Here is a 27,520-nt window from a genome sequence, read left to right as displayed (position 1 = left end):
TGGAAACATATTCAGCGTGACTTCTCATGCAAACATGTGTGTGCCACAGTCATTTCATACTATTTGCCAAGTGTTCCTCGCATGGCCATATAAATAGGCAATATCCTATGTACGCTAATGCTGCCAAAAGTGACCAAAGTCCTGATTTTGGGAAGCTTTTTGACTGTAAAATTCTGTTTTGCAGAGACATAATAGTGACAACTTTAGCAGTATTAATTTCTCCGTTCATAGATTTGAGGGCCATCATCCCTTGTGAAAAACAAGTGCATATAACTGTATTGAATGTGCACTTCTTCTACACTACTTCAGTGTACTTTTCTCTTTTTTAACTGTATTTGCAGATAATATAATATTAATGAAATAAAGCCCACTTAAATGTACTCAAGAGATTATTTTTTATAACTATGTTTCTTAACTCTATTCCTGCCAGCTTTTTTTATAAAATACAATGTCCGGATGGGATTCAGAACGATGATCAAAACACAGATGGAGTAGATCGAGTCCATCAACACCCCCAAAGCTTCACAGTCCTGTAGCTCGTCCTGGGTCGACATTTCATTCAGTAACATTAGGCCGTTTTGATTTATATGCTGTGTAATGTTGATGATCCCGTTATTATAAATATGCATCTGTTTATATATATTCTATCGCTTGTTTTTGTTTCTTCTGTGAATGGGCGTAGCCACGGGTGTCTCAGGGTGTGCCGGTGCCACCCACAGTGGCAGCTGGAACACCTAAAAATAGATGCAGAATTATTTCTTAATAAAAATGTTTTTTTAAACTTGTACTATTGTTGTTTACTTACAATATTTGTACATTTAAAATGTATTTTAATTTTTTAATTATTATCGTTAAAAAAATATCCGCCGACATTCGGACTGCCAGACAATCCGCAACAGCCACTGACTGTCTGAGGTAACAGTTGAGCTCGCGCCTCATGAGGAGAAATGGAAACAATGAGCGCAGTTCACACAAAGAAACTTAATGAACATACAGCGGTTAAAAAAAATCATGTGGAGTTTTTATATTTATAACATATGATACAGTTAAGCAACATCACACGACCACGAGTGCTGAATAATACCATCACAATTGAAAATGTGACACTGATTTCATATGACCGTTCAATAAACAAGTAATTAATATCAAGTCATTTACATTTTAGACACAATATTGACTGTTTTTGTTCTATTTGAGTAGCGAAAATAGTTAAAAACAAAGATCACAGCAGATAGCACATCTCACCGGAAAACATAAACGAATTACTGAATGATTCAGCGCTTTGAATGAATCGGTTGAGTCAACGATTCAATGACCCATTAAACAACTGCCTCATTCCTGAACGATTCAGCCGTTTGAACGAATCATTTGAATAAATTACTCAATAACGCACGCGTTAAGACGGTCACCTGCCGCCCCCCGACTGGTGGTTTAGTTTCGACTTTAAAAGTAGGCTATCATTCTATTTGTATATTCAAAAAATATTTAAAACAATCTCTAGCATTATTTAATGCAGTTGTAAGTGTAAGTTAATTAATTTGATTGGTAACAGCCATATAGTTTCTTATTATTTCAATTGAATTTATTGATCAAATTTAAGAATTTGAAATGAAAGATGAAACATATTTAAACCGATTAGGGAAAAATGCTCTTTATAAAGGTTAAAATATCATAAATATGCAGATTTTAATATGTAAAAGCTGACTGACCACTGATGAGAATATTGCTTCAGAATAAATTGTATTTACAACACACACAAAAAATCTAATTTTTTCTGGACAAGCAATTTTTTTACTTGGACAAGTGAATGACCCGAAACTCGGCGTATAGGTTAGGCCTACTTGCCTCACAGACAGGAGAAATAAATAGAAAGCTTAAAATGTCTACTTTTAAACAAAATTCAAAACGAAATGATAAAATTTTAGGCTACATTAGCCTAGTCAGGAAAGGTCAGGTTTGCCAATGTGCGTTATAGGCTATTCATTTATTTATTTTTATCCCTGTGCGCCGATCTGAGACGGAGTTCACTGCTGATATTCTGGGTATACAACATAGCCAATAGGTTATACTAGGGACTTTATAGCCTTTAAATATCTTTGCTGCATTGGATCAGTCTTCTTTCTAGAACAGCCAAGACCTTTCTAGCCTCGCGGCAGCAGCGCCTTACATTGCTCAGACCTTAAAACAGTCAGCGCCGTGGATGCAGTTTCGAAAGTTGATCAAAAAAACGTTGGTGCGGACAGATGATGAGTTTTGTGAATAGCCCATCCGCGCATCTCTAATACAAATGGAATGTTATTATGTGTCATGGAACATTGCGTTCCCCAACTCGCGAAAGATCGGATTTGCTTCATCTTTTGATGATAAGTTTTGTTTAGAAAACTTTGAATCCATGTAAGACACAACATCATTAGACAAAATCCATGTCATTAGAATCAGTGAATCCATGTCATTAGACACAATGTGCACACATGTGCAGGCCAATGTTATTGGTTTTTTTTTGTTTTGTTTTTTTGCGGTGATGACGGTGACGAGCTCAGACCCGCGGTTGGAGTCACGTGACCGCGGTAATGCGGTAACCGCCCCAGCCCTAGCGTACGTGCTGAGTGTTCCCTCAGTAAGGGAGTAAAACAGCTGGCAGTGGGAGGTCTCTGAGGAGGCAAACAGGTCTACCTGAGCTTCCCTGAACTCTCTCCAGGTCAGCTGAACCGCCTGGGGGTGGAGTCGCCATTCTCCCGGGAGCACAGCTGGAGATAGCTCGTTGGCCACACAGTTGAGCACCCCGGGGACATGCATGGCTCGAAGGGACCTCAGATACTTCTGACTCCAGAGGAGGAGAAGGCGTGCCAGTTGCGACATGCGACGGGAGCGTAGACCACCTTGTCGGTTGATGTACCCAACGGTCGCGGTGTTGTCCGTACGGACCAGCACGTCCCTGCCCTGTAACAGCCTTTTTAAGCGGCTCAGAGCGAGACTTACTGCCTAATAAGACTTATTAGGCAATTGATGTGCCAATACAATTGGGGTCCGTCCACACCCCTGCCACTGCATGCCTGTTGTACGTAGCACCCCAGCCGGTGGCAGAGGCATCTGTGAATTCCACAGGATGCCACGACACCTGTTCCAAGGGGACTCCTGCCTGCAGGAACAAGGGATCTGACCACCGGCTGAAGGTCTGGCGACACACTGGTGTGATTTCCACCCGGTGAGTGCCGTGATGCCACTCCCATCTCGGGACTCGGCCGTGAAGCCAGTGCTGAAGCGCTCTCATATCTCATACAGGCCGAGCAGGGTTACCGCTGCTGCCGCTACCATGTGCCCCAGGAGCCTCTGAAAGAATTTTAGTGGGACCGCCGTTCTGTCTTTGAATGTGTTCAAGCAGTTCAGCACCGACTGAGCACATTCCTCTTTGTGGCGTGCTGTCTGTGTGACCGAATCCAACTCCATACAGAGAATAGAGATCCTTTGCACAGGGGAGAGTATGTTCTTTTCCTAGTTGACCTGAAGACCCAGCTGGCTGAGGGGCCTGAGCACGAGGTCCCTGTGTTCACATAGCTGATCTTGAGAGTGTGCTAGTATGAGCCAGTCGTCGAGATAGTTGAGGATGCGAAAGCCCTGTTCTCGCATGGGAACAAGGGCCCCCTCCGTGACTTTCGTGAAGACACGGGGGGACAGGGACAGCACGAAGGGCAGGACTTTGTATTGATATGGTCGACCCTTGAACGCAAAGCATAGAAACGGCCTGTGTCGAGGAAGAATCGAGACATGAAAGTACGCGTCCTTCAGGTCGATCGCTGCAAACCAATCTCGGGGACGGATGCATTTGAAAATGCTTTTCTGCGTGAGCATTTTGAATGGTAGTTTGTGGAGACTCCGATTCAAAACTCGCAGGTCCAATATCAGTCGTAACCCACCGCCTTTCTTGGGTACAGTGAAGTAGGGACTGTAGTGCCCTGACCTCATATCGGCTGGAGGGACCGGCTCTATCGCGTCCTTCGCCAGTAGGACTGCGATCTCTGCACGCAAGACATTCGGATTCGGCTGCTCTCACTGCAGTGGAGTGGATGGCCTGAAACTTGGGGGGACGCCAGGTGAACTGAATCGCATTGCCGAGCCTGATGGTCCGAATGAGCCAGCGAGATGGACTGGGGAGCACTAATCAGGCTCGCAGAGACTGTACAAGCAGGACCAAAGGGACCGTAGGCGTACCCGAAGTGGGGCAGCGAGGTGTAACACAGAGACGCAGCTTGGGAGGCTCTCTCTGAGAGGCGGCCCGTAGCGGGGTCTGACTGTGCTGCATAACTTACCTGGTACAATGGAGCAGGAGGTGCAGGAGGTGGCTTGGTTGCGTTCTTGAACCGCACACCACTGTCCGCTGGCGATGGAAGAGGCAGATGAGAGTGGTGAGGATTCTCTCCTCCCACTGTTCTCCGGGCCCTCTGGAGACCCAGAGATGAAAGAAACTGGTCTTTTATTGAAAATTTGGGTACCGCTGGTTTTGAGGCCAGCGGCAGGACACAAACAAAAGAAAACTGAAGATTTTCCACCTGGCCCTCTTCAGGACCTTCGCAAGAAGCGCAAGGTCCGTTGTGGTGCGAAGTTCTTGGAGAACTTGTGGATCATGACCAACCTCGTGCAGGTCCTTTCTGCATTTGATTTCTGCATTGCAACGGCCCGCTCCACTGGCAGGATACATGTGTATCTCTTAGCTGATCCCCCATCAAGGTTGGTAAGGGAGGAGGAGCCATCAAGACCGTTTCTGGCAGTAAAAGGTGCCCTCCACGCCCCGTGAGCTCCTCATGCACCTCCGCGAAGAAAGGCACTGGGGTGGGTTGCTGAGAACCAGCATGCGCCACCCCGAGATACCAATCGTCCAGCCTCAAGGGTTCGGGACATGGTAGAGAGTTCCACTCGAGCCCGATCCAGTTGGCTGCCCGGGAAAGCATGGCCATCATCTCCGGGTTGGATCGAGGGATGAGTTTTCCTAGGGGGTAAGTTCCCCGAAGAAAGTGCGCTCACCATAATCCTCAGGTCTCCCTTGTCACTGCTCGAAGCAACCCTCTGGGGAGGGTTGGACCGCAGCTCCGAGATAGTTATCTTCCCACAATGGGTACATGACTCATCCACGAACACTGCCTCAGCGTGTCCGAGGCCCAGACACACGAGGCAGCGATCGTGACCATCCCGTGACCCCAGGTAACGACCACATCCAGAAACACACAGAAAGAAAGTAATCTTGAAAAAGACGCAATCTTTCTGTGTAAGCTCTTTTAGGGACTGCTCTCACTGGTGCTGAAGCACGCAGGGGAACATTTAATGCGATCACAGACAGGTCTTGCCAGATGTAAAAACAGCTTTTGAGTGCTCTGAATGGCGCACCTTACAAGCTGTTATAACAGCTTTTTGTTTTGCAGGCTCGTCAAAACTCAAACTGAAATGTAGCTTTGCTACTAAAAAAGTAGTTTGCTAATGTTTGAAAAGTTACTGAGCTTCTGTCAAGCTACTGAAAAATTTAGTTAAGTTAGTAGCATTGTTACTTGTAGTTAACTACTCCCCAACACTTCTGACATGTATAATTACACTGTAACAAGGTCACTAGAATAAAGTGTAACCAAAACTTTTAATTTGATAGTATTGCAAAGTGCATTTTTAAAAGTGTACTTAAATGTGTAAATAAACAGTCATGAAAAGGTACTCTCTTTGAGTCTACTTAAGTGACCTACAAGTACACAACTACAAGTGTAGATTAAGCACACTTCTGTTTCACAAAGAAAATCAAGAATTTTCAGTTCAAAGATCCAGTTGCCTTTTTGATATAGTTTGATTACCAAACAATGTACATGTGCGTTAAATGAATCAGCCTGAAATATACAGTTTTTAAACGTTATTTTAGCTATTTAAAAAAAAAATCATGATACAGTTGCTATTGTCAGATTCTATTGATGCTGTAACATGTTATCAAAACATAACCTTGACAATACACGTTGGTCTTTCCCCATTCAAGTCGATAGAGCTGCATTAGTTTGCTCATAGGAAACTGCTGCCTGGAGACATTACAAGATGGCCTCCGAGTGAACCGACTCGCCTTAAAGGGACTCAAACGCACTTACAAACTCATAAGGACTTCAACAAGCACCTAAAGACATAATTACTTTGTTATAGGCCATCAATTTTAGAGGCTGTACTGTTTTATAGTTGTGTGTTTGATACTCAGCTGCCGGTTGTTTGTTTGGTAACATCAGTGAAGTGGACAGGTGGCTATTAGATGAACAAAACACACACTCTCGAGTCCTTTTCACCCTTCCTCTCATCCAGGGCCTCTAGAAGGGGCTTCAACCCCTGACATCGATGTTCTAGTCATTAAACGATGTAATTGTGTCATCTGTTAAGGCAGAGTCTTAAACAATTCACTGTTTTTTTCTTTAGATTGTGTATATTTGACCAAACCCCAAATAACAGATTGAAAGATGTACTTTTAGGATCTTCATCCATTAAGGCTGTCGCCTCACTATAGGCCCCCGTCCGTGACTCGTTTTCTCAGTCTATAAATGTTCTTAGATGTTTCACCACTGGGGAAACTGTACGTTAATTCAACTAAATTAGGTTTCTTTTGTTAATAAGCAGAAGAGCTCTGCTCAGTGTGGCAGATTAAAGGACAAAGGGTTTTTGTTAGAGGCTTAACATGGATTTACTGCAGTCTGGAGGTTGACTGCCCTACTCAGGACCGGCCATTTAAATGTGGCCTTTTAACTTCACTGAGCCCAAGGGTCTTGTCTTACCCTTCCCCGTGACACTCAGCACTCGTGACATCAAATCACACACACACACACACACACACACACACACACACACACACACACACACACACACACACACACACACACACACACACACACACACACACACACACACACACGCACACACGCACACACACTGTGTAACAGTGGCATTTCATTGACTGTCCGAATGAGCAGTTTTCATGCTATGTTTATGCTTTTTAAAGTAAATCAATAGCCTATACTGTATATAATAGGCTATTCTAGAACAAGTCGACATACACAAATACTCAGAATATCCTTAATATTATATGCATTATCAACTTTTTTTGTTTTTTTTATTCATATTGGGGCCGGTAAGTTTGGTTAATGGCTTTGAAGAATTCTTATTAAGAAAATTATTGAATTCTTCAAAGCTGCTGATAAAGTGGGTGTTACTACTGTGCTCTTTTGGGTTAAAGGATAAAAAAATCCATGTTTCATTTTCTAAATTAAATTCACATTTATTGGCATCTCACATTAGTGTGTTATTACAGTTTTTTACAGTCGCTAGGACACATTTCTCAATACTTAGGTCACTTTTTCAAAACTCTTCACACAGTTCTCCAAACCAACTTTCAGCTCGGCACAGCACTTCATTTCACTTTCAAAATGCACTAAAACTACCATATCACTTCATACATGTCTCAAATCAACATATTCTTCCATCACACTAGCAAAGGTTGACAGACAACAAACACACTTTGTCAACCACAAAACAATGACCTAAAAAACACTAACAACAGGTAGCATTATACAATGTTTTCTTCTGTAAAACAAGCACACCTCTCTACTGTTTAGAATTCACTGCAATATATTTTACTGGAATGAATCAGACATGATGCAGTGTGCTTCAATATATTTTATGTCTTTTTTGTTTGTTTTTTGCACAGACTAATTACAAAATACAAGAATTTGTACACACCATTCACCGATACAGATACAATAGGAATCAGCTGTGGTTGGTCCAATTGTCCAATTGTTATTATAGCATTTCATTTTTAGATTCGAAATATATTTCATTACAATATTACTGTAGAAATGTAGCAAATTGCTGTCATATTCAGTTTTGTATTATGTTATTGTTTTGAACATAAGTTTATCAGTTTTGAAAACAGTATGTAAGCATGTGCAAATTGGCCTGTAAGTACACAGTTTTAGTGGTTGTTGTGTCGAAGTGAGAAAATAATTAATGTAATTTGAAAGATGTACTCATTGAATGCATTTTGTGCCAAAGCAATGATAAATGATCCACAGTTTAGCCCACATATACTTCTGTTGTGATCACTGTGTGAAGAGTTTTGAAAAAGTGACCCAAGTATTGAGAAATGTGTCCTAGCGACTGTAGAAAACTGTAATGTGATTGTATCGTGCTTTTAGTCAGTTCTCTCTTCGCTGTGGTCTACTGAGGAGAAAACAAAGTTTTTTTTTCTATTTATTTATTCTTTTTATTTACTATTTACATTTAATTCATTCTGTGTGACTCATTGAATTCAGTCGTCACAGATGGCAATTATCTTTGATAATCAATGGAAATCACTTGATTTCGTTCGAATGTTTGGAAACAGGACGAAGAAAGAAAGACATTTTTTAAAAGAAATGAATACTTGTATTCAGCAACGACGCATTAAATTGATCAAAAGTGACAGTAGAGACAGTTTCAACAAAAATATGAAGCAGCACAAAACTGTTAATAATCATCTGATAATAATAATAAATGTTCTTCCTTAAAATACAGGTTGCATAAGTCAGGACACCCCTATGTTAAATTCCCATAGAGACAGGCAGATTTTTATTTTTAAAGGCCAGTTATTTCATGGATCCAGGATACTATGCATCCTGATAAAGTTGGAAATAAAATATCCCCACATCATCACACACCCTTCACCATACCTAGAGATCGGCATGGGGCACTTTCCATAAGATCATCTCTCAATGCAAATCATACCAGCTATTAGCCTAACTGAAATAACACCATGCCAATCTCTAGGTATAGTGAAGGGAATGTGATGATGTGGGGATAATTTAATTCCAAAGGCCAAGGGAACTTTATCAGGATGCATATTATACTGGATCCATGAAATAACTGGCCTTTAAAAATAAAAATCTGCCTGTCTCTATGGGAATTTAACAGGGGTTTCCTGACTTATGCAACCTGTATTTTAAGGAAGAACATTTATTTATTTACGATACATTATTCATTCACAAAGAAAATTTGTGTCCTTAAAGGTTGGATTTTTCCTCATTTTTTAAACTAAGGCATTAAGATCAATTTCCAAAAGATAATTTTTTATTCCTCTTTTTAGTCAACTTTAGCATGGGTGTGTTCACTTATGCTAAGTACTGTAAAGTATAACATACGTTGTATTATTGAAATATTTAAAGTGATTTATATTCTGTTATTTATTAGCAGTGGAGCGACAGTATTGACATGTTTTGAAGTGGAGTGAACTGAATGTGAGATGCGCTGCCATCAGCTGGAAGCATGTGTAATTACAAGCACTTGGCAGCAGAAGTACTTACAAATAGAAAATTACAAATGTCAAAGATAAACATCTAATATCTGCCATGGCAAATATCATCCACACATTCAAAATCCGCACAGGTTTATCTTCACAGGCAGCAGTTTTTATTTGAGTGTGCGCAATGCGTTGAGTGCTTTCAGGCTGTCGTATTAAACACAGCCCGTCATATTTTTATGAAGCTTATGCTACCGAAAACCAATAAAGATGGAATAGCTGAAGTGGAGAGATGTAAGTTATTACACCAAAATAGATTTTCTGCTTGCCCCTCGGTTACTCCAGAACCATTTTCTCCCAAATGAATCCAAACAATGAAATGTATACTTGAGTGTGTAGAGGACAGTCAGTGCAGCTCTTGATGTGTAGATCATGACGACACTGAATGGATGTTTATTGGGGTTTTAATTGATGCCGAGGAGTAATGCTGGTCACATGATCTGTGTGTATGTGTGTGTGTGTGTGTGTGTGTGTGTGTGTGTGTGTGTGCGTGCGTGCGTGCGTGCGTGCGTGCGTGCGTGTGTGTGTGCGTGCGTGCGTGCGTGCGTGCGTGCGTGCGTGTGTGTGTGTGTGTGTGCTCTCTTTTGGGAGGAGATCTATCAGTTTAACCAGGTTTTTCTGAACGTTCAAACTGTCCAGTTTTTTAAACGTTTTGAAAACCTTTATTTTTCTCGTTTATGTGAACGTCAAGGGAACTTTACTTTTTATCATTTGGCAAACATAATGGGAACGTTACTATTGAACGTTACTCTCTCATACACACTCAAAACATTGAATATTTCTGCTACAATTATGACTAAGCTGCTTAAATTATAACTTTTTTGATTAACAGAAACTGTCTGGGAGTAATGCTATATTAAACCATTGCTATAGCCAACTCTCTCTTTACCTTGATCTACTTAGGAAAAAACTAAAATATTTTATTTTTTTTCAAATTCAGTTTTATTTTTTATTTTTTATTGCGTTCAATTCAGATTTGACAATCAATGAAAAATACATGAATTAGACACAGCTTTTTTTTTAATGATGTGTAGATCATCATCTACACCATCATCTACATCATCATCATTTCACATCATTTAAAAAAAAAGCTGTGTCTAATTCATATATATATGTGTGTGTGTGTGTGTGTGTGTGTGTGTGTGTGTGTGTGTGTGTGTGTGTGTGTGTGTGTGTGTGTGTATATGTGTGTATATGTGTATATATATAAAATAAAAAATGTTAAGATAAAATATTTTATATTATTTCATATTATACAGAAATTAGCTTTGTGATTTTTGTCATAAAACAATGTTATTCAATATTTATATTATTGGATTTGTTATATTATATTATATTATATAATATTATTTTCATTTTGAGTTTATGTTTTGATAAAATATAAGAAGCAAAAGGATTAAATGATGACATTTTTCATTTTGGATGAACTAGGCTATCCCTTAATTTAAACAACCACCTAGAACATCCTAGCAACCAACGCAAGTGGATTTATTCTCATCAACAATCATAACAATGCATTTTATTATTTTTTCTATAAAATTAGTTAAATTGTCAAAAAATTACATTTTTTTTCTGAAATGCCTTCTGAAAAGCCAGCTGTTTTTAAATTAGCATAGATGCATCATTCCCTATCTATGATATCCCACAATCCTGTGTGTGTGGTTCGACAGATTTATTCTTCTTTATCAACTTATGATTCAGTTATTGAGAAATAAGTATTGCAGTCATTAACCACTTGTCTAAAGGTTATCAGATGTGACATTTGGTGCTTCAAAAGTTACAAAAAGTCCCAATTATTGAAAGCATATTGCTCACAGATTTCTAACTCCCACCTTCATTCGTTTTTGAATGGGTATTTTTTTTATGAGAAATCAGCAGTGTCATTATGTTTTAAGACACCAACACAATGTTGCAGTGTTTCCAGATGAAAGTCTGAGACTGTTTTTCTGTTTTTCCGCTGGTTCCTTCCTAATAACAGCATTGCATTATGGGCCGCTCAACAGAACAGGCTATAATTTAACATGCTGCACTTTTCCACACACTCCCCTCAGCACGATTAACCCCCTCAGTTTAAAAGAATCTGCTAATAAAATGCGATCAAATTGGTGTTGTTGGTCCTTGCATGGCCTGATACTCAGAAATATAGCCGTTGTTCTTTATTTTCCGTGGCCTGATGAAGTAATGATGACTCATGAGGCTGGGTTAACCTCTCCTGTACATTGTGGCATAACACGTCAAGTCAGTCTAGGAGATGAATTTGCTAAAACAAAGCAGATTTGATTTGAACATGTCCTCCCTCGCTGGAATCCTCTGCATTCAAAAAATATTTCTGAACATCAAGACACAGATTTGTTGCATTACAAATATATTCCTCCATTACATTAAGTGTTAGCTAAGTAGCTAAAGAGATATGAGGTTTTTAGTTCTCTGTCTGTATCAAGGCAGTTGTATCGCTGATATTTCATGCAGCTGATATTTGCACCCAAAAGTATCAAAATGAATTGTAACTCAGAAATTAAAAACAGAAATTAAAAAATATGAATTTATTTTTGAACTGGTTGCAGTTCACTTAACGGCCACCGGTGTCGCTAATAACAGGGGTTTCTGTACTATACATGTAGCCCCTTTAATTATTATCTTAAAAATGTAAAGGTATTTATTTATTTTTTACAAATATCATTAATCGGTTATAAATATCTTCTTCTTCTTTTTTGTCGCACCAGAATCTGATATGACAGCTGACACAGAGGGGGGTTCTCTCTATTACATTTCCTGTTTGTTTGTTTTTTTACTTTTTTTCTGCATGTTTTTGTATGTTAGTTGGATTACATAACTTTGTTAATCTAGGCATGGCTTTTGGCAGTCAAACTATTTAACATTAATAAGCAGTGAAGCAATTTTTTTTGTGGGTTATATCAGGGAAGTTGTATCGGTGACATTTCATGCAGCTGATACTTGCACTCAAAAATATTAAAATGAATTGTAATTCAGAAATTAAATGCGTATGAATTTATTTATTTAAGTTTACTAATTATTTAAGTTTATTTATTTATTAATGTAATTTCATTTAGCTGAAAACCAAAAATAAAGTTTAGGTAATTAAATAAGGTTAATTGAATAATTAATTTGGGTATAGTGTTCAAGGTTTCATGTTCTCAGGTGATAAATTCAACCAATCGCAGTAATGCTCTTTGGCAATGAGTCGTCTCACGTTATTTCTGCCAAACTCATTTTACATGCTGCTACTCTAGCATATCCACGTTATGTGCATTAAATAAATGCGGAAACAGTAAACACGTAATTGAGAAAGTGCTAATTAAAAAAAAATTTCGGTAAATGTTTACAGTATGTCCCTCAATAGCTATTTCAGTCGAAATTGATTTTTTTTTTTGGTGTTACTCTTCTGAAACTTTTTCTCAGTAGAAAAATGTGTGAAATAGGAGATTTGCTGTTGGAAAAAGTCTCCATTTATCTTGCATTTAGAAGAAAGACATAGAGGCGTATCTTTCCTGTGGGTGTTTGAACCCAATAAACATTTGACGATTGAACCCCACAGACATTATTTGTGGAGCTATAGGGCCCTATCATACACCCGGTGCACATGTCTTTTGCTAGCCCGACGTAGTTATCATTTTCACGTCCTGCACCACATTGTTTAAATAGCAAATGCGTTTGCACCCATGGATTGCTGGTCTGAAAACGAGTTTGTTCAGGCGCATTGTTGGTGCGTTGCTATTTTGAGGAACTGAGATAGACTGAGCCACTGACCAACTGAAACCTGGTCTAAAGTCACTGGCGCAGTATTATTTTTGTTATTTAAAGAACGCGTTAGTAATGTGCACCTATAGACGGGTCCACAACGTGCGTACACTCTGCTTATTACACACACACTCTGCTTATTTTATTGCACGTAAAGCCCAAAGCACACCCATTGCTCATTAAGAGAATAGGGACAAGACCTTTAGACCATGCGCCGGGAGCGCCGACCATTTTTCCCGTCGTTAAACTAGCAAAAGTGCATTCGGACACGCCGTAAATGCGCTTGCACTCTGCAATTTAGACCATGCGCTTAGATCGTTAAATTAGGGCACATAGGATTGTTATGTATATTTTAAGCAGTATTGCAGTGTAAATCCTCTCACTTTGTGTCAGGCAGTAAAGTAGGAGGGATGGCAGCAGCTTCTGGGACACGTGGACATGCCGCAGAAATCGATGTGGCAGAGCCTGGTTTACTTTTGGAAGCAAAATGGCAGGATTGTGTGTGTGTGTGTGTGCGTGTGTGTGTGTGTGTGTGTGTGTGTGTGTGTGTGTGTGTGTGTGTGTGTGTGTGTGTGTGTGTGTGTGTGCGTGTGTGTGTGTGTGTGCGTGTGTGTGTGTGTGTGTGTGTGTGTGTGTGTGTGTGTGTGTGTGTGTGTGTGTGTGTGTGTGTGTGTGTGTGTGTGTGTGTGTGTGTGTGCAAACAAATCTGCCCTTTGAGTCTCCATGTGTGCTCGAAAAAGGACCAGTGGAATCGTGAGCTAAAACCGTGGCTGGCAGGGCAGCCCTTATTCCCCACAAACCTCAGCTCTTTCCTCCTCAGCCTGGCCGGCCTCCCAGAGTCTCGGGCTCTAACCTCAGCGCACACACGGAAAAGAGAAATCCCCCTTCCATCCTCTCCGGGGGCGCAGCCGAGTCTCCACGCTCATGGGGAATGTAGTCGAAACGCATGTCACCTAGTTGTCGATCTTGCACGAGGGAGAAAAGATTAGGAGGTGGTGAAAGAACGCTCTGTCTCGAGTTTGACCCAGACTAGGTCTGGTTGCGTAAGACAGGGGCGACCCGGGTACCAGCCGGTGGCGGGACAGGCATGGCGTGGGGTTTAGTGTGTGGGGTGGAAGCTCTGCTCAGTTTCATATGGCAGATCATCCTGTGGATGATCCAGACGTGTTTCCTGCAGAGGATGAGGTCATGTCAACAGTGCCTACAAACCTACTTCTACCCGGGCCACGTCTATCAGGTACTGGCGCTCTTTGCTAACGGCTCGAGGTGGCTTTGGGATCATTTCAGTCTGGATTGTTTTCGTGTGTCATTTGTGATTGTCTGTTTTTGGTTCTTTGAATCTTTTTGAAATGGAGAATTTTGTTTGGTTTTTCATTTCGTATTTCTCAAAGTCTGCCATCTGAAGTCAGAGTTTTCGGTAACACTTTACAATAAGGTTTATTAGTTAACATTACCTAAGAATGAAAAATACTTCTACAGCATGTATTAATCTTAGTTAATAGTGATTAACATTTACTAATACATTGTTAAAATCTAAGATTGTATCTGTTAACATTAGTTAATGTACAGTGTGAACTAACATGACAAACAATGAACAGTTTCATTTTTATTAACTAACATTAACAAATATTAATAAATACTGTAACAAATGTATTGCTCATCGTTAGTTTATGTTAGTTAACACATTAACTAATATTAACTAATGAAGCTTATTGTAAAGTGTTACCGAGATTTCAAAATGAAACGCATATAATAAACTCAATCTGAAAAAGGCTGAATAATCTGATCTATCCATATTTACAGCTCTATACTTGTTTTGTCTATTTTTATTTCTCTTGTTATTTTAGGAGAAACATCTGAGGCGATGTTGATACTTTAATACACAACTGTGAACTTCTTTAAGTGAGAGTTACTTTTTATTAAAATACTTTTTTCTCTGGCAATGATGAGTCATATTCATACTGACAATCTGAGATCAGAAGTTTTTTGTATTTAAACTAAGAAAAGTTGTGGTGTTAAATAAAGAGAAATATGCAAGATTGATATTGTTACTATTATTACTTCTAGGCCTATTTCTAGGTCACTAAGCAAACTTGTGACATTGATCATATACTGATAGTATAATTCATAATGAAACAATTAATTGGAAAATACCAAATTCAAGCTTTTTTAGTAGGACTTTTGGATCCTACTGTACATTGTTCAATGTAATGTCATTATAAAAGTTAATTTTCTCCAAAAAACAGCTCATGCAAACACAGATTACAGGCTTGGAGAAGGGCATTTGAAACTTTTACAAAATATCAGTCTCATAATGAAATAACTCGCCGTAGTGCAAATGAAAGATCTGTGCTATAGTAAGAAAGCTGGTCTACTAATAAAACTTAAAGTATTATTATCCACATTTATCCTGACCAAAGATTAAATCATATTTTGAATCATTTGGAATAGACTTTTACAAGAACCCCTCAGCAGCTACATGAAATTATACATCAACTCCACCACAGTATATCGTAAACAGACATTTTTGGTATTGGTCGGTTTATAGCAGTCTTTGTGCCGAGCTGAAAAACAAAGCAATTTTGTGTCGTTTTTGTGGTTATATAAGATTCTACTGGTTTGTTAACAGATGTTTTATCTATTTTAAAATGTACTAACTTCACTTCTTTGTCCAACATCCTGTTGTTATTTTCACAGTGACAGAAAAATAACTAGTTTCTGTTTTGTTCTGCGCACCAAATGTGTGTTTTTCCACAATAATCTGTGTGTGCATGGCCTCTGCTGGTGCAGAATGCAGATACACGAGGAATCTCTACAGTCCTGAAACGACCCGCTTCTGCTGGTTTAAATGCATCTCATTAAAAACAGATTCAAAGTTTTATTGAATGTGTCACCAAATTGCCCCTGGATTAGCAGCGATACCAAAAAAAAATAAAAAAAAATAATAATGCATATTACTGTCATTATACACCTGACCTTTGTTGCGCTGACCTTAATCCCTGTAATGTTCAGCCCTAAATGTAACAGGGTTCTGAAAGAAAATGGGTTGGTTGTTTTTTTTTAAATGTATTTCTATTGGTTGGTTGGTTGTTTTTTTGGTTTGTCTGTTTGTTTGCTTGCTAGGCTGGGTGGCTAGTTGTTTTATTGTTTATTTATTTATTTATTTGTTTATTTGTTTGTTTGCTGGTTGTTTATTTGCTTGGTTGGTTAATTGGCTGTTTGTTTGTTTTTGTTTGGTTGTTTATTTATTAATTTTTGTGATGGTTGTTTGTTGGTTGGTTGTTTTGTTTATTTGTTTGCGATTTGTTTGGTTGTTCGTTTTTTTTTGTTGATCGGGTGTTTTTGTTTGTTTGGTTGGTTTGTTTTCTGGTTTGTTTGTTTGTTTGTTTGCTTGGTTGGGTGTTTGTTTAGTTGTTTATTTATTTGTTTGTTTTATTTTTGGCTGGTTTATTTGGTTGCTTGGTTGATTGGCTGTTTGTTTGTCTTTGGTTGGTTGTTTGTTCATTAGATTTTGGCTGTTTGGTTTGTTTTTTGGTTGTCGTTTTTTTAGTTCTGCTGGTTGGTTATTTGTTTGGTTGGTTGGTTGGTTAATTGACTGGTTTGTTGGTTGGTCGTTTTGTTTGTTTGGTTGTTGTTTTGGTTGGTTATATTTGTTTTTGTTTGTTTGTTTGGTAGGTTGGCTGGCTGGATTCCAAACTTACAAATTATATAGTTTAATCATTTAAATTTGAAGATACAAATAACAATGTCCAGCACTAAAGCTTAAATGAAATTAGTGCTAGTGAAACTTCAGCATTTAACTCACTTGAGAATTAACCAGCCATTTGCAGAAATGCCTCATCTCCATCTCAATATTCTGCTATAACAGATTCTTTCTAAGTTTGCTTTGGCTGTTACTGTTAAAAGAGATCCCTTGTGATTTATACCTCTGGTTTTGATGACAGTTATTATGTGAAAATGTATGAAATGTTCAGTGTGTGACTGTAGTGAGGAGAGAAGGTGGCAACCGTGCAGTGTCGATCATCTGACGTCAATACTGTGTCCACAGATGACCGAGGGACGCCTCTGCCAGGTGCAGCTCCTGGACGACAGAAAGCTGGAGATGTTGGTTCAGGTAATGTCTCACAGTTCTGATCCCAGCTCTAGTCTATTACACCTACCACTCAAGGGTAATGGACCTCAGTAAACCTCCCTGTCCCACATTATATTGATCAATGGATCTTCTCTCGCAGCCGAAGCTGTTGTCTCGTGAACTCTTGGATTTGGTCTCATCGCACTTTAACCTTAAGGAGAAGGAATACTTTGGGTTCACCTATGTGGATGACATGTGAGTGCCTCTTTTTAATGATGTTATCTACAGAGGTGCATTGTTGGAAAAATCTAGCTTTTTGCAAACATAAAGGATGAAAGGATATGTCAAACCTGAATTTAAATGGATAGATCACCTAAAAATGAAAACTCCTTCATTAATCACTCGCTGCTCGATTTATATGGATTCATTTTACAATGTCTTTGGTGGAATGGACTTTCAATGGGGAGACAGAAATCTTACAGATTTCATTAAAGATATCTTAATTTGAGTTTCGAAGATGGACAAAAGTCGTATGGGTTTTGGAACAACATGAGGACAAGTAAATTATGACAAATTCTTCAATTTATTTATTGAACTTGATATCTCCAAAAATTAGCTTTCAGTAAGATTTTGTTTGGCCGCAGTACCAAAAGTTTACAATTGATAAATTTTGTCTCCCATTCATTCCCAATGCGGTCATTTTTGACCGTGAACAATACAAGTTTATTTTTATTTTTTCAGGACCATTTAACCTTTTCAAATCATGTCTATGATTTTTCTTTGTGTTCACACAGCAAGTGCCAAAACCTTTACCAAATTTTTTACCATCCCGATGAAATAAAAAATTGTATTCGAAAAATTATATCGAAACATTTTTCACTCAAAAATGGCCGAACGGCACCAGTGGGATAAAATGGAAATGCTAAAAAAAACACAATTCTCTTAAAACTGCTGTTTTTCACAGATTGCATAAAAGTTTCCCTTACAGAAAATACTGTTGGGGTACCATAATATAGTATTGTTTTACATGGTAATACCATTTTACTTTAATATATACCTTGACACTGAATGATTACCATATTCATATACCATGGTATTTACAGTATATGGTACTTCAAAGAATACCACTGTACTGTGATAGTACATATGAGAAAACATAGTATAGTATTATCAAGGTACCATGATCAAAAAAACATTAATACTAATGCACTGTTATGTTACTGTTATTATTGTGAAATGTCCTCCACCTCTCTGTTTACTCCCAAACTTACAAACTAGTTACAAATGCGTTTGACCAGTTCAAAAGAAACGATTTATGCAAAGCCTAAGAGTGTTTCAGTCATCATCACTAATGCAAAACCTCATCTAGTTCTGCTCAGTTGAGTCCTGTCGAAGTCGTCTCTGTGCAGATGATTTTCATATATTACTGCTAAATTGCAGAGCGTTTACTGGGTTGAATAAGAATGTCTGATCGCACATTTCAGCCAGATTAACTTTCCTCTTCCAGTGGTCAGTGCAAATGGTTGCAGCTGGACCGCAGAGTGCTGGAACACGACTTCTCCAAGAAATCAGGGCCTATTGCTCTTCAGTTCCTGGTGAGGTATGTGATCGCTACCTCATGATGTCTTAAGTCACATGACCACATCGACCACTGAATGCAGCACATTCCTGGACTCAATCACTGTGGTGCCGCTCCAAAGAAGCACCTTGTTTTAGATTTGAAGTGAGGTTTTTGTCTTTTGGCTACGACTCGCCCCTTTTTATCACTACGAAATTGAGATTAACTGACGGGTTTGTCATTTGCAGGTTTTACATCGAGAGCATTTCACTTCTAAAGGAGCACACGACTGTGGAGTTATTCTTTCTGAATGCTAAGTCTGCCATCTATAACGTGAGTACATTTGTGCCCGTTTATCCACTGAAGTGACTCACTGTCTCATTTCTCGCCTCCATAAACAATTAAAAAGCCACAGACCTCAGAGCGTTAATATGTGAGTTATTGCATCCCAAGGCCGTAGAAGAAGTATGTGTAACTGATTGGCTTGTGAATCAAGAAAATAGAGCAATTCCTTCTAGATTCTTCACAACCATCATGACCAACATAAGGATTATTTTGTGTCATTGGGCCACATGGGCAACATTTTTTTTCACGCCATGGCCTGGTTTTGTTTGCGGCAGAATTGTGTCATACAGAGGAAGCATTTCAATGGTATGGAAGCTTGTTTTCACCACAGAATAAAGAAATAAAAATGGTAATTTATCTCACAAATTAGACTTTTTTTATGATATATATTTTTAGAGATATAAATTGAGAAAAAAAAGTCCAAATCGTGAGATCTATACTCGCAATTACATGGAAAAAGTCAGAATTGCTTGTTTATATCTAAATATATAAACAAATTAAGTCAATTCTGACTTTATTTCTCATAATTTTGAGTTTATAACTAAATAAATTCTGAATTGATAAAGATACAAACTCACAATTGCGAGAACAAATCTGAATTGCGTGTTTATATTTTAATATATCTAAATATATAAACATATCTAAATATTAGGGCTGTCAATCGATTAAAATTTTTAATCTAATTAATTACATACTCTGTAATTAATTAATCTAAATTAATCACATACACAATCTTACAATGTTTACGTGGTACAATTTCTGTTAAGCTACGTTTTTATTATTATTGCTTGACACAAATTTCACGAAATCAAGTTAATTTAATTATTGTGATTTGTTGCAATATTGACTCATTTGAATAAATATTAGGTACACAAGATAGGCATTCATTTTTCTCAAGAAAAAAAAAATCTCACCCAATGCTGTAAAAATACAGAGAGCCATTTCAGCTGGTAGTATTTAAGGTTAAAAATAGCTCAAATTAAATATAATGCGTGTTTATTACAAATAACAACTTTGATATAAGTAAAAATATAATACATACGTAATATACTAGTAGGCTACATAAATTTTGAAAAATACATTCTATAGCTCTTTTTTTATAGCCAACTATAACATGCTATATGGTCATGAAATGGCTTTCCTTAGGTAACTTAGGGCTAAATGTTATGTGACATAATTGTTCTCCAGCTGTTTTATTGACCTCTTTTCGCAGTTGAAAAACACTGATTGATCGAGGAATATACATTTCGGTAAGTTTTAGGCTGCCCTACTGTATCTTTCAACATTGGTCATTCGTGTTAATTTACTATTAGCTAGAGATGATCGGTTCACGTGCCGCTATGGGATCTGTCATGTCACATTTACAAGCGCCAAAACGGTATTGTTTGATTTTCGTAAAATTAACAGAATCTGAGAGCTGAGATTTTTTTTATATCATAAGTAACGTGCTCTGTCTTGTCTGTTTCCGTGTCCTCTCTTTGGTGCGCAATTTTTCTGTGCGTGAGAAAATGGTTGTGTGACGTGAGAGCGCGTGAAAAGTTACAACACACACACAAGCGCGCTTTCTCTCAGACACACTCGCCGACTCACGTACACACTCCTGGATGCTTTGCATTGATGTGGTACTTTAGAGTTTGACGAACTCCGTTTTTTATTAGTAAATGTTCCAAACAATGATCCAAGCAGCGCGTTCTTATCTCCCTCCTTCTTTTTACATGAATGCTAGAACAGCTCCGCAAAGGTCAAAACGGAATGGATTAATCTGCGTTATTTTTTTTAACACGTTATTTCTTCTCAGATTAATTTATCGAAATTAACGCGTTATTTCGACAGCCCTACTAAATATATAAACAAATAAAGTCAGTTCGAACTTTATTTCTCGCAAAGTTTATAAAGTCAAAATCTTGAGATATAAACTCGCATGTGCGAAGTAAAAAGTCAGAAATGTGATTTATCAGTATATCTCAATATATATAAAAAATAAAGTCAATGCTGACTTAATTTCTTACATGTCTTAGTTTAAAACTCGCAATTGCGAGGAAATAAAGTCAGAATTGCGAGATATAAACTTGGAATTGTTAGAACAAAAGTCAGAATTGCCTGTTTATATCTAAATATAAAAACAAATAAAGTAAATTCGGATTTTATTTCTCGCAATTGCGAGTTTGTAACTTGAGATGGAGTTCCAAACCGTGAGATGGAACCTCGCAATTGTGGGGCAAAAAGTCAGAATATATCTTGCTATATCTCAATATATAAAAAATGTAATTTATTAAGTTTATGGCTTGTATATCTTAATATATAAACAAAGATATATATATACACTCACCTGAAGGATTATTAGGAACACCTGTTCAATTTCTCATTAATGCAATTATCTAATCAACCAATCACATGGCAGTTGCTTCAATGCATTTAGGGGTTAGGTCCTGGTCAAGATTACACGAGAGTAGATGTTAAAACTTCATGCTGATTTGTACTCCGCTTTCGCCAAGATAAGCACCAACTAAGACATAGCTTTACAGTAACCTATGCTTCTCCATCCATTTACGCTTCTTTCCATATGGTGATGTAAATTTTCTTCTGTCTAGTGTTAACACGCGTCAGCATACACAACGGCTGCAACCACAGTGCGGTCCCCCCATGACAACCGTCTGGATTGAGCTGAGTAGGGGACATCTCTAGGGTCTTCAAGTGGGCACCTTCCGTCCTCAGTGTTTCGTCGACTAGCCCATGACACCTCAAGAGGGCTCGACAGTGACTCTGGCGTCCCAGAGTCACCCCCCTCCTTCCCCAACTCAACTCAGCCCAGCTTACTGACCTCTACATCCCTCCTGCTGCTGAGACCTAACCACAATCTCACAATCTCTCCGCAACCCAACCATACGCGCCAACCCGTTTGACTAAGGCTGTCGAGCCCCACTGGTGCGTTAAAATGCAGTTTCAGTGGCAACGGTTCCGTATGGCATACCACCTACCACAAAACACAATATCTGCCCAACCACCCGTCATTCACGCAATATACACAGGAACGTAATGACTGTAAATACTATAAAACCTATACAAATAAACCAACAGTCTCTTCAAGTTTTCAAGAATCATACGAAACCGTAGCATGGCGGCCTGTACACAGTCAGCTAGAATCTTTCTGTCTCAACCACAGCCAGTTGCTGCTCCTTTCTGCTGCTTCAGATAAGTTCTTTACTGTGCGACGCAACTCTTGGCCACTGAATCCGACGTCTCTGAGGAACCGGGTTGTAGAGTGTGCCACAAAACCTCGACAACACACTTCCACTGGATATACCTGGACTCTCCATCCTCGCTGTTCTGCTTCAGTGGCCAGATGAGCATACCGCAGTTTCTTCCTCTCATATGCCTCATCTACCCCATCCTCCCATGGCACAATTCACATCAGTTGAACAATGCATGCTGATCCAGACCACAAAACAATATCTGGGCGGAGTTTATTGGTGGCAATCTCAGGTGGAAAAATAAGCCGTTGATCAAGATCAGCCAGCATCTTCCAGTCCCTAGCAGCTTCCAGTTGTCCTGGGCGAGAATTGGTGTTAGCACCTTTTCTTGGTGGTTGCTCGCCTGGGCGGAGGAATATTGTCTTCTGCGTGTAATGTTTTGCTAGAACAGGCGGCAACTTATTGGTCATACTACGCTTGCCTTCCAATGCTAAAGCCAAACATCTCAATACTTGGTCATGGCGCCAAGTAAACCGACCTTGGCTAAGAGCCACCTTACATCCTGTCAAAATTTGCCTTAAGGTGGCAGGTGATGAACACAAAGGACAAGAGGGATCCTCTCCAACCCAGAGGTTTAGGTTCTGCGGTGATGGGAGAACATCATATGTTGACCTAATAAGGAAACTGATCCTACTCTCTTCCATTGACCAAAGGTCTTGCCAGCCCATTTTGCGGGGTTCAATCAAGACAATCTCCTGAACTCCAAACTGAATGTCAGAATGGGAAAGAAAGGTTATTTAAGCAATTTTGAGCGTGACATGGTTGTTGGTGCCAGACGGGCCGGTCTGAGTATTTCACAATCTGCTCAGTTACTGGGATTTTCACGCACAACCATTTCTAGGGTTTACAAAGAATGGTGTGAAAAGGGAAAACATCCAGTATGCGGCAGTCCTGTGGGCGAAAATGCCTTGTTGATGCTAGAGGTCAGAGGAGAATGGGCCGACTGATTCAAGCTGATAGAAGAGCAACTTTGACTGAAATAACCACTTGTTACAACCGAGGTCTGCAGCAAAGCATTTGTGAAGCCACAACACGCACAACCTTGAGGCGGATGGGCTACAACAGCAGAAGACCCCACCGGGTACCACTCATCTCCACTACAAATAGGAAAAAGAGGCTACAATTCGCAAGAGGTCACCAAAATTGGACAGTTGAAGACTGAAAAAATGTTGCCTGGTCTGATGAGTCTCGATTTCTGTTGAGACATTCAGATGGTAGAGTCAGAATTTGGCATAAACAGAATGAGAACATGGATCCATCATGCCTTGTTACCACTGTGCAGGCTGGTGGTGGTGGTGTAATGGTGTGGGGGATGTTTTCTTGGCACACTTTAGGCCCCTTAGTGCCAATTGGGCATCGTTTAAATGCCACGGCCTACCTGAGCATTGTTTCTGACCATGTCCATCCCTTTATGGCCACCATGTACCCATCATCTGATGGCTACTTCCAGTAGGATAATGCACCATGTCACAAAGCTCGAATCATTTCAAATTGGTTTCTTAAACATGACAATGAGTTCACTGTACTAAAATGGCCCCCACAGTCATCAGATCTCAACCCAATAGAGCATCTTTGGGATGTGATGGAACGGGAGCTTCGTGCCCTGGATGTGCATCCCACAAATCTCCATCAACTGCAAGATGCTATCCTATCAATATGGGCCAACATTTCTAAAGAATGCTTTCAGCACCTTGTTGAATCAATGCCACGGAGAATTAAGGCAGTTCTGAAGGCGAAAGGGGGTCAAACACAGTATTAGTATGGTGTTCCTAATAATCCTTTAGGTGAGTGTATATATATATTAGGGGTGCGCCGATCCGATACTCAGTATCGGTATTGCTCCGATACTACCAATATTTGCCGGATCGGGTATCGCCAGACGAGACCATCCAAATCCGATCCGATATGTAGCCTACGATTGTTATTGTTATACAACACAAAAGGCACAAAACATTATAAAGCACTATAATCTTTTCGTGTACTATATTCCAAGTTTTCTGAAGCCATTACATAAAGTTTAATGTGAGGTAAGTTACAGATTTAAATCTTTAAATTAATCTTCACCTAAGTGCTTCCCTCCGCTGTGGCTGTCAGTCATTCTCAGCACTGAAACAGCACGTCGCGCTCGGGTAAAACAGTTAACACGATGAAACTCTCTCCAAGATGAGTCAATGTTCCTATTATTATACTGTAGATATGTAGATAAAGGTCTATGGTTTGCATAAAAGGACTTTAACGTGCTGGAGTTCCACATGTTACTTTCTACCGGGTGTCTGTTAGATCACAACACAACTCCTCAGTGATCACAACACTGGAGTAGAGAGCGATATAATTGCTCTTCACGCGCACATTAACTGAAATTTAAAACTGTTGAAAGGCTCAAACTAATGAATAAATAAATAAATATATGTATATCTTACTTTTGTGCTTTGAACTTTTCAATGCGAAGCGCTGCGCGCCGTGACTCCTTGTGGCTTCAAGCGCATCATTGTGCGCACGGGAAGCGCATAAGGTTTCGTGCCGCTCTGAATTGGAGCCTTTCATATTACAATACTTTTGCGCAATGGCAGTTTATTGATAGCCTTAGTTGTTCTGTCCAATCTATCATAAGTTGCTGCTTCATTAAAAAGTTGTGCTTAAAATTTTAAATTAAATGTCTTTTAATTATATAGTATATATTTTGTCTGTATTGTTTTACAAAGTAAGGAAAATAATGTTTAAGTCAAGCTTTGATGCCTTTAACAAAAAAATAATCACAGTCTCTTCCCCACAGTGAGGCACACAGATACAGTTTATTAGATAATTTGGCACTGTTTTTTTAATTATTATTTTAGTATTGGATCGGATCGGTATCGGCCAATACTGAGTCCCAGGTATCGGAATCGGTATCGGAGGCAAAAAAGGCGGATCATGCCACCGCTAATATATATATATATATATATTGTCTTAATATATAAACAACAAGACTTTATTTCTCGCAATTCCGATTTCATAACTTGGAATTCTGAGAAATAAATTCAAAGTTATGAGATATAATCGTGAGTTTCTTGGTGGAAACAAGCTTCCATAAATTTGTGTTCTATTTGTAGAGTGGTTGTTGTGATTGTTATCAGTGGCAGAAAGCGACAGCAGTTATATGTTCTCTCCCACACATACCTCTCTCAATCTTTTATTCTTTTCCACAGCTCACTATCCGTTCCAGTGAAATCACAAATATATTGTAAACGTGTCTCCAAAATACAGCAGCAATTTATTTATATTATAATAAACTGTTCTAAGGCAGTTGGTTCAGTGACTATTTCATATACATGACAGACTATTTATTTATGAAAACAGTAAAAATTATTTTCAATTATTTGTGTGTAACCTAATTATAATTCATGACCTAAGCCATTTCGCCAAAACAAATCGATGCCCATGGCAGGAATATCACATGCATAGTTTCTGCTTCTTCATTACATTAATAAATGGAACTGATGAAAATGATTTTGAAGCATTCAGAGCACGTATTTAAAAGTGATTCAAAATGAGTTGTGCTTGTTTGTCCACAGGGTGACATTGAGGTGGAGAGTGAGCTGGTTTTTAAATTAGCTGCTCATGCATTGCAGGTAAAAATATCAGAGCTTTTATATATTATGACGTTTTTTTTTATTTTTTTATTCAGTGTTATGTATTAAATGCACATGCTTTACATATTTTGTTTTACAGGAATCTAAAGCAGACTATACAAGGTGTGTAGTTCCACCACACTTATTTACCACAAAGTTCACAAACTTTGAAAACATTCTTTATTTTCAGGCTTTACACTGTCAAGTGTTGAGATAAACTCAGAGTTTTGACCCAGGACTATTTCAAGGCTCTGCAGGGGGTTTCTGCACTCATATGTAATACAAATTCCTATTTATATATAAAATATATATTCTTAAGATTAATTGGTTGCTTATAGAGAGCAAAGTCACCATTAAACTAAATCTCTCTCTGTCAGGTAGTACAGTTTTGCAGTGAATCCAAGATATGGCAAAATACATTAGGTGTTGTTAATTGAGAAACAAGGCCAGCATGTGATTAGAATAATGTAATAATGAAAGTTACTTGAATCAGAAAATTTTGACAAGCTCTGCATTAAAGGAATATTTTCTCATAATTTAAATCACATCTTTCCAAACCTATATTATTTTCTTTAAGTCTTATTAAGTGGGATGATGAAAGTCTATAAGTCTTATTAAGTGGGATGATGAAAGTCTATAAGTCTTATTAAGTGGGATGATGAAAGTCTTTAAGTCTTATTAAGATGGGTTTAAGAAATAGCTAAAAAGCAGGACTTTTTAGTCTGTATGAAGGTCTAAAAAGCACCATAAAAGTAGTCCATGTGATTTGTGTGCTACATTTAAGGCTTCGGAAGTCATACAGTAGTTTTTAATTTAAGCTGTTATTCTCTTGTATATAGCAAACTATATACAAATCGGTTTGTTTATTGTCTAATGTCGTTACATCTCTGTACCCTATCACTTATCCAATAATGATTCAGTTACATCATGCGATTAACATAATGTGTAACATAAAACATGTTAAAAGTTCCAGTTATTGAATCTTGTTGCATGTTGAAAGTGTATTTTTGTTGATTTTAGTGATGAAAATACCAAAGCAGAGCTGAAGAAGCTTCCAGCATTGCCCACTAAAGTACTGAAGGAGCATCCGTCTCTAGCATACTGGTAAAACTTGTGCATTTTTGTCTGATGTTTAATTACTACCAGAGCTGATGTCTCATTTAAGGTAGCGGCACAGACAGACATGAGATTCACATTCAGAGCAGACGAGTCAGTGATGCTGAAGCTGCATTTATAGCCTTTATGGCTGATGATGCGTGCTGTCCTGTCTTTATGCTGAGGTTTGGGGGGAGGGTTGCCTCTGTTCATGGGTGGGGAATATATCCTCCATGGAGCAGATTTCATCATCCTTCTCTTTTGCAGCGAGGAACGTGTGATTGAGCACTACAAGCTGTTGAAAGGGCTCTCCAGAGGGCAGGCCATTGTGCAGTGAGTATCGGAAAAACAATGATTAGCCTCGGGGGGGCGGGTCATCAGAGGCGGCGTGATTTATGATTGGCTGCTTAAATCCTTCACGCCCACGCCTCAGGCCTGCTGTGTGCTGATAGATCCTGAAGATGCTGTTAGACATCAATCTTGACTACATTACCTTTG

General features: G+C 38.8%; 1 protein-coding gene across 5 annotated transcripts in view; it reads left to right on the top strand.

Annotated features, from left to right (window-relative positions):
* frmd4bb (FERM domain containing 4Bb) overlaps positions 1-27,520 on the top strand; it is a 72,030-nt gene that overhangs the window by 17,982 nt on the left and 26,528 nt on the right. For 2 of the 5 annotated variants that reach the window (XM_077204680.1, XM_077204682.1), the window contains exons 2-9: positions 17,142-17,207; positions 17,326-17,420; positions 18,673-18,765; positions 18,972-19,056; positions 25,871-25,927; positions 26,028-26,050; positions 26,948-27,031; positions 27,290-27,355. In XM_077204680.1, the coding sequence (XP_077060795.1) occupies positions 17,142-17,207; positions 17,326-17,420; positions 18,673-18,765; positions 18,972-19,056; positions 25,871-25,927; positions 26,028-26,050; positions 26,948-27,031; positions 27,290-27,355 (569 nt within the window). Of the gene's footprint in view, positions 1-13,997; positions 14,331-14,940; positions 14,996-17,141; positions 17,208-17,325; positions 17,421-18,672; positions 18,766-18,971; positions 19,057-25,870; positions 25,928-26,027; positions 26,051-26,947; positions 27,032-27,289; positions 27,356-27,520 lie in introns of those variants that run through there. The other 3 variants (XM_077204681.1, XM_077204677.1, XM_077204679.1) reach the window with 3 other exon arrangements.

Source organism: Siphateles boraxobius, unplaced genomic scaffold (assembly GCF_051911475.1).
Source record: "Siphateles boraxobius isolate OS27281-9 unplaced genomic scaffold, OSU_SipBor_1 50, whole genome shotgun sequence".
In the NCBI taxonomy this organism is placed as follows: Eukaryota; Metazoa; Chordata; class Actinopteri; order Cypriniformes; family Leuciscidae; genus Siphateles; species Siphateles boraxobius.
The sequence above is the reverse complement of the archived record's forward strand: the minus strand, read 5'-3'. Positions and strand labels throughout refer to the sequence as shown.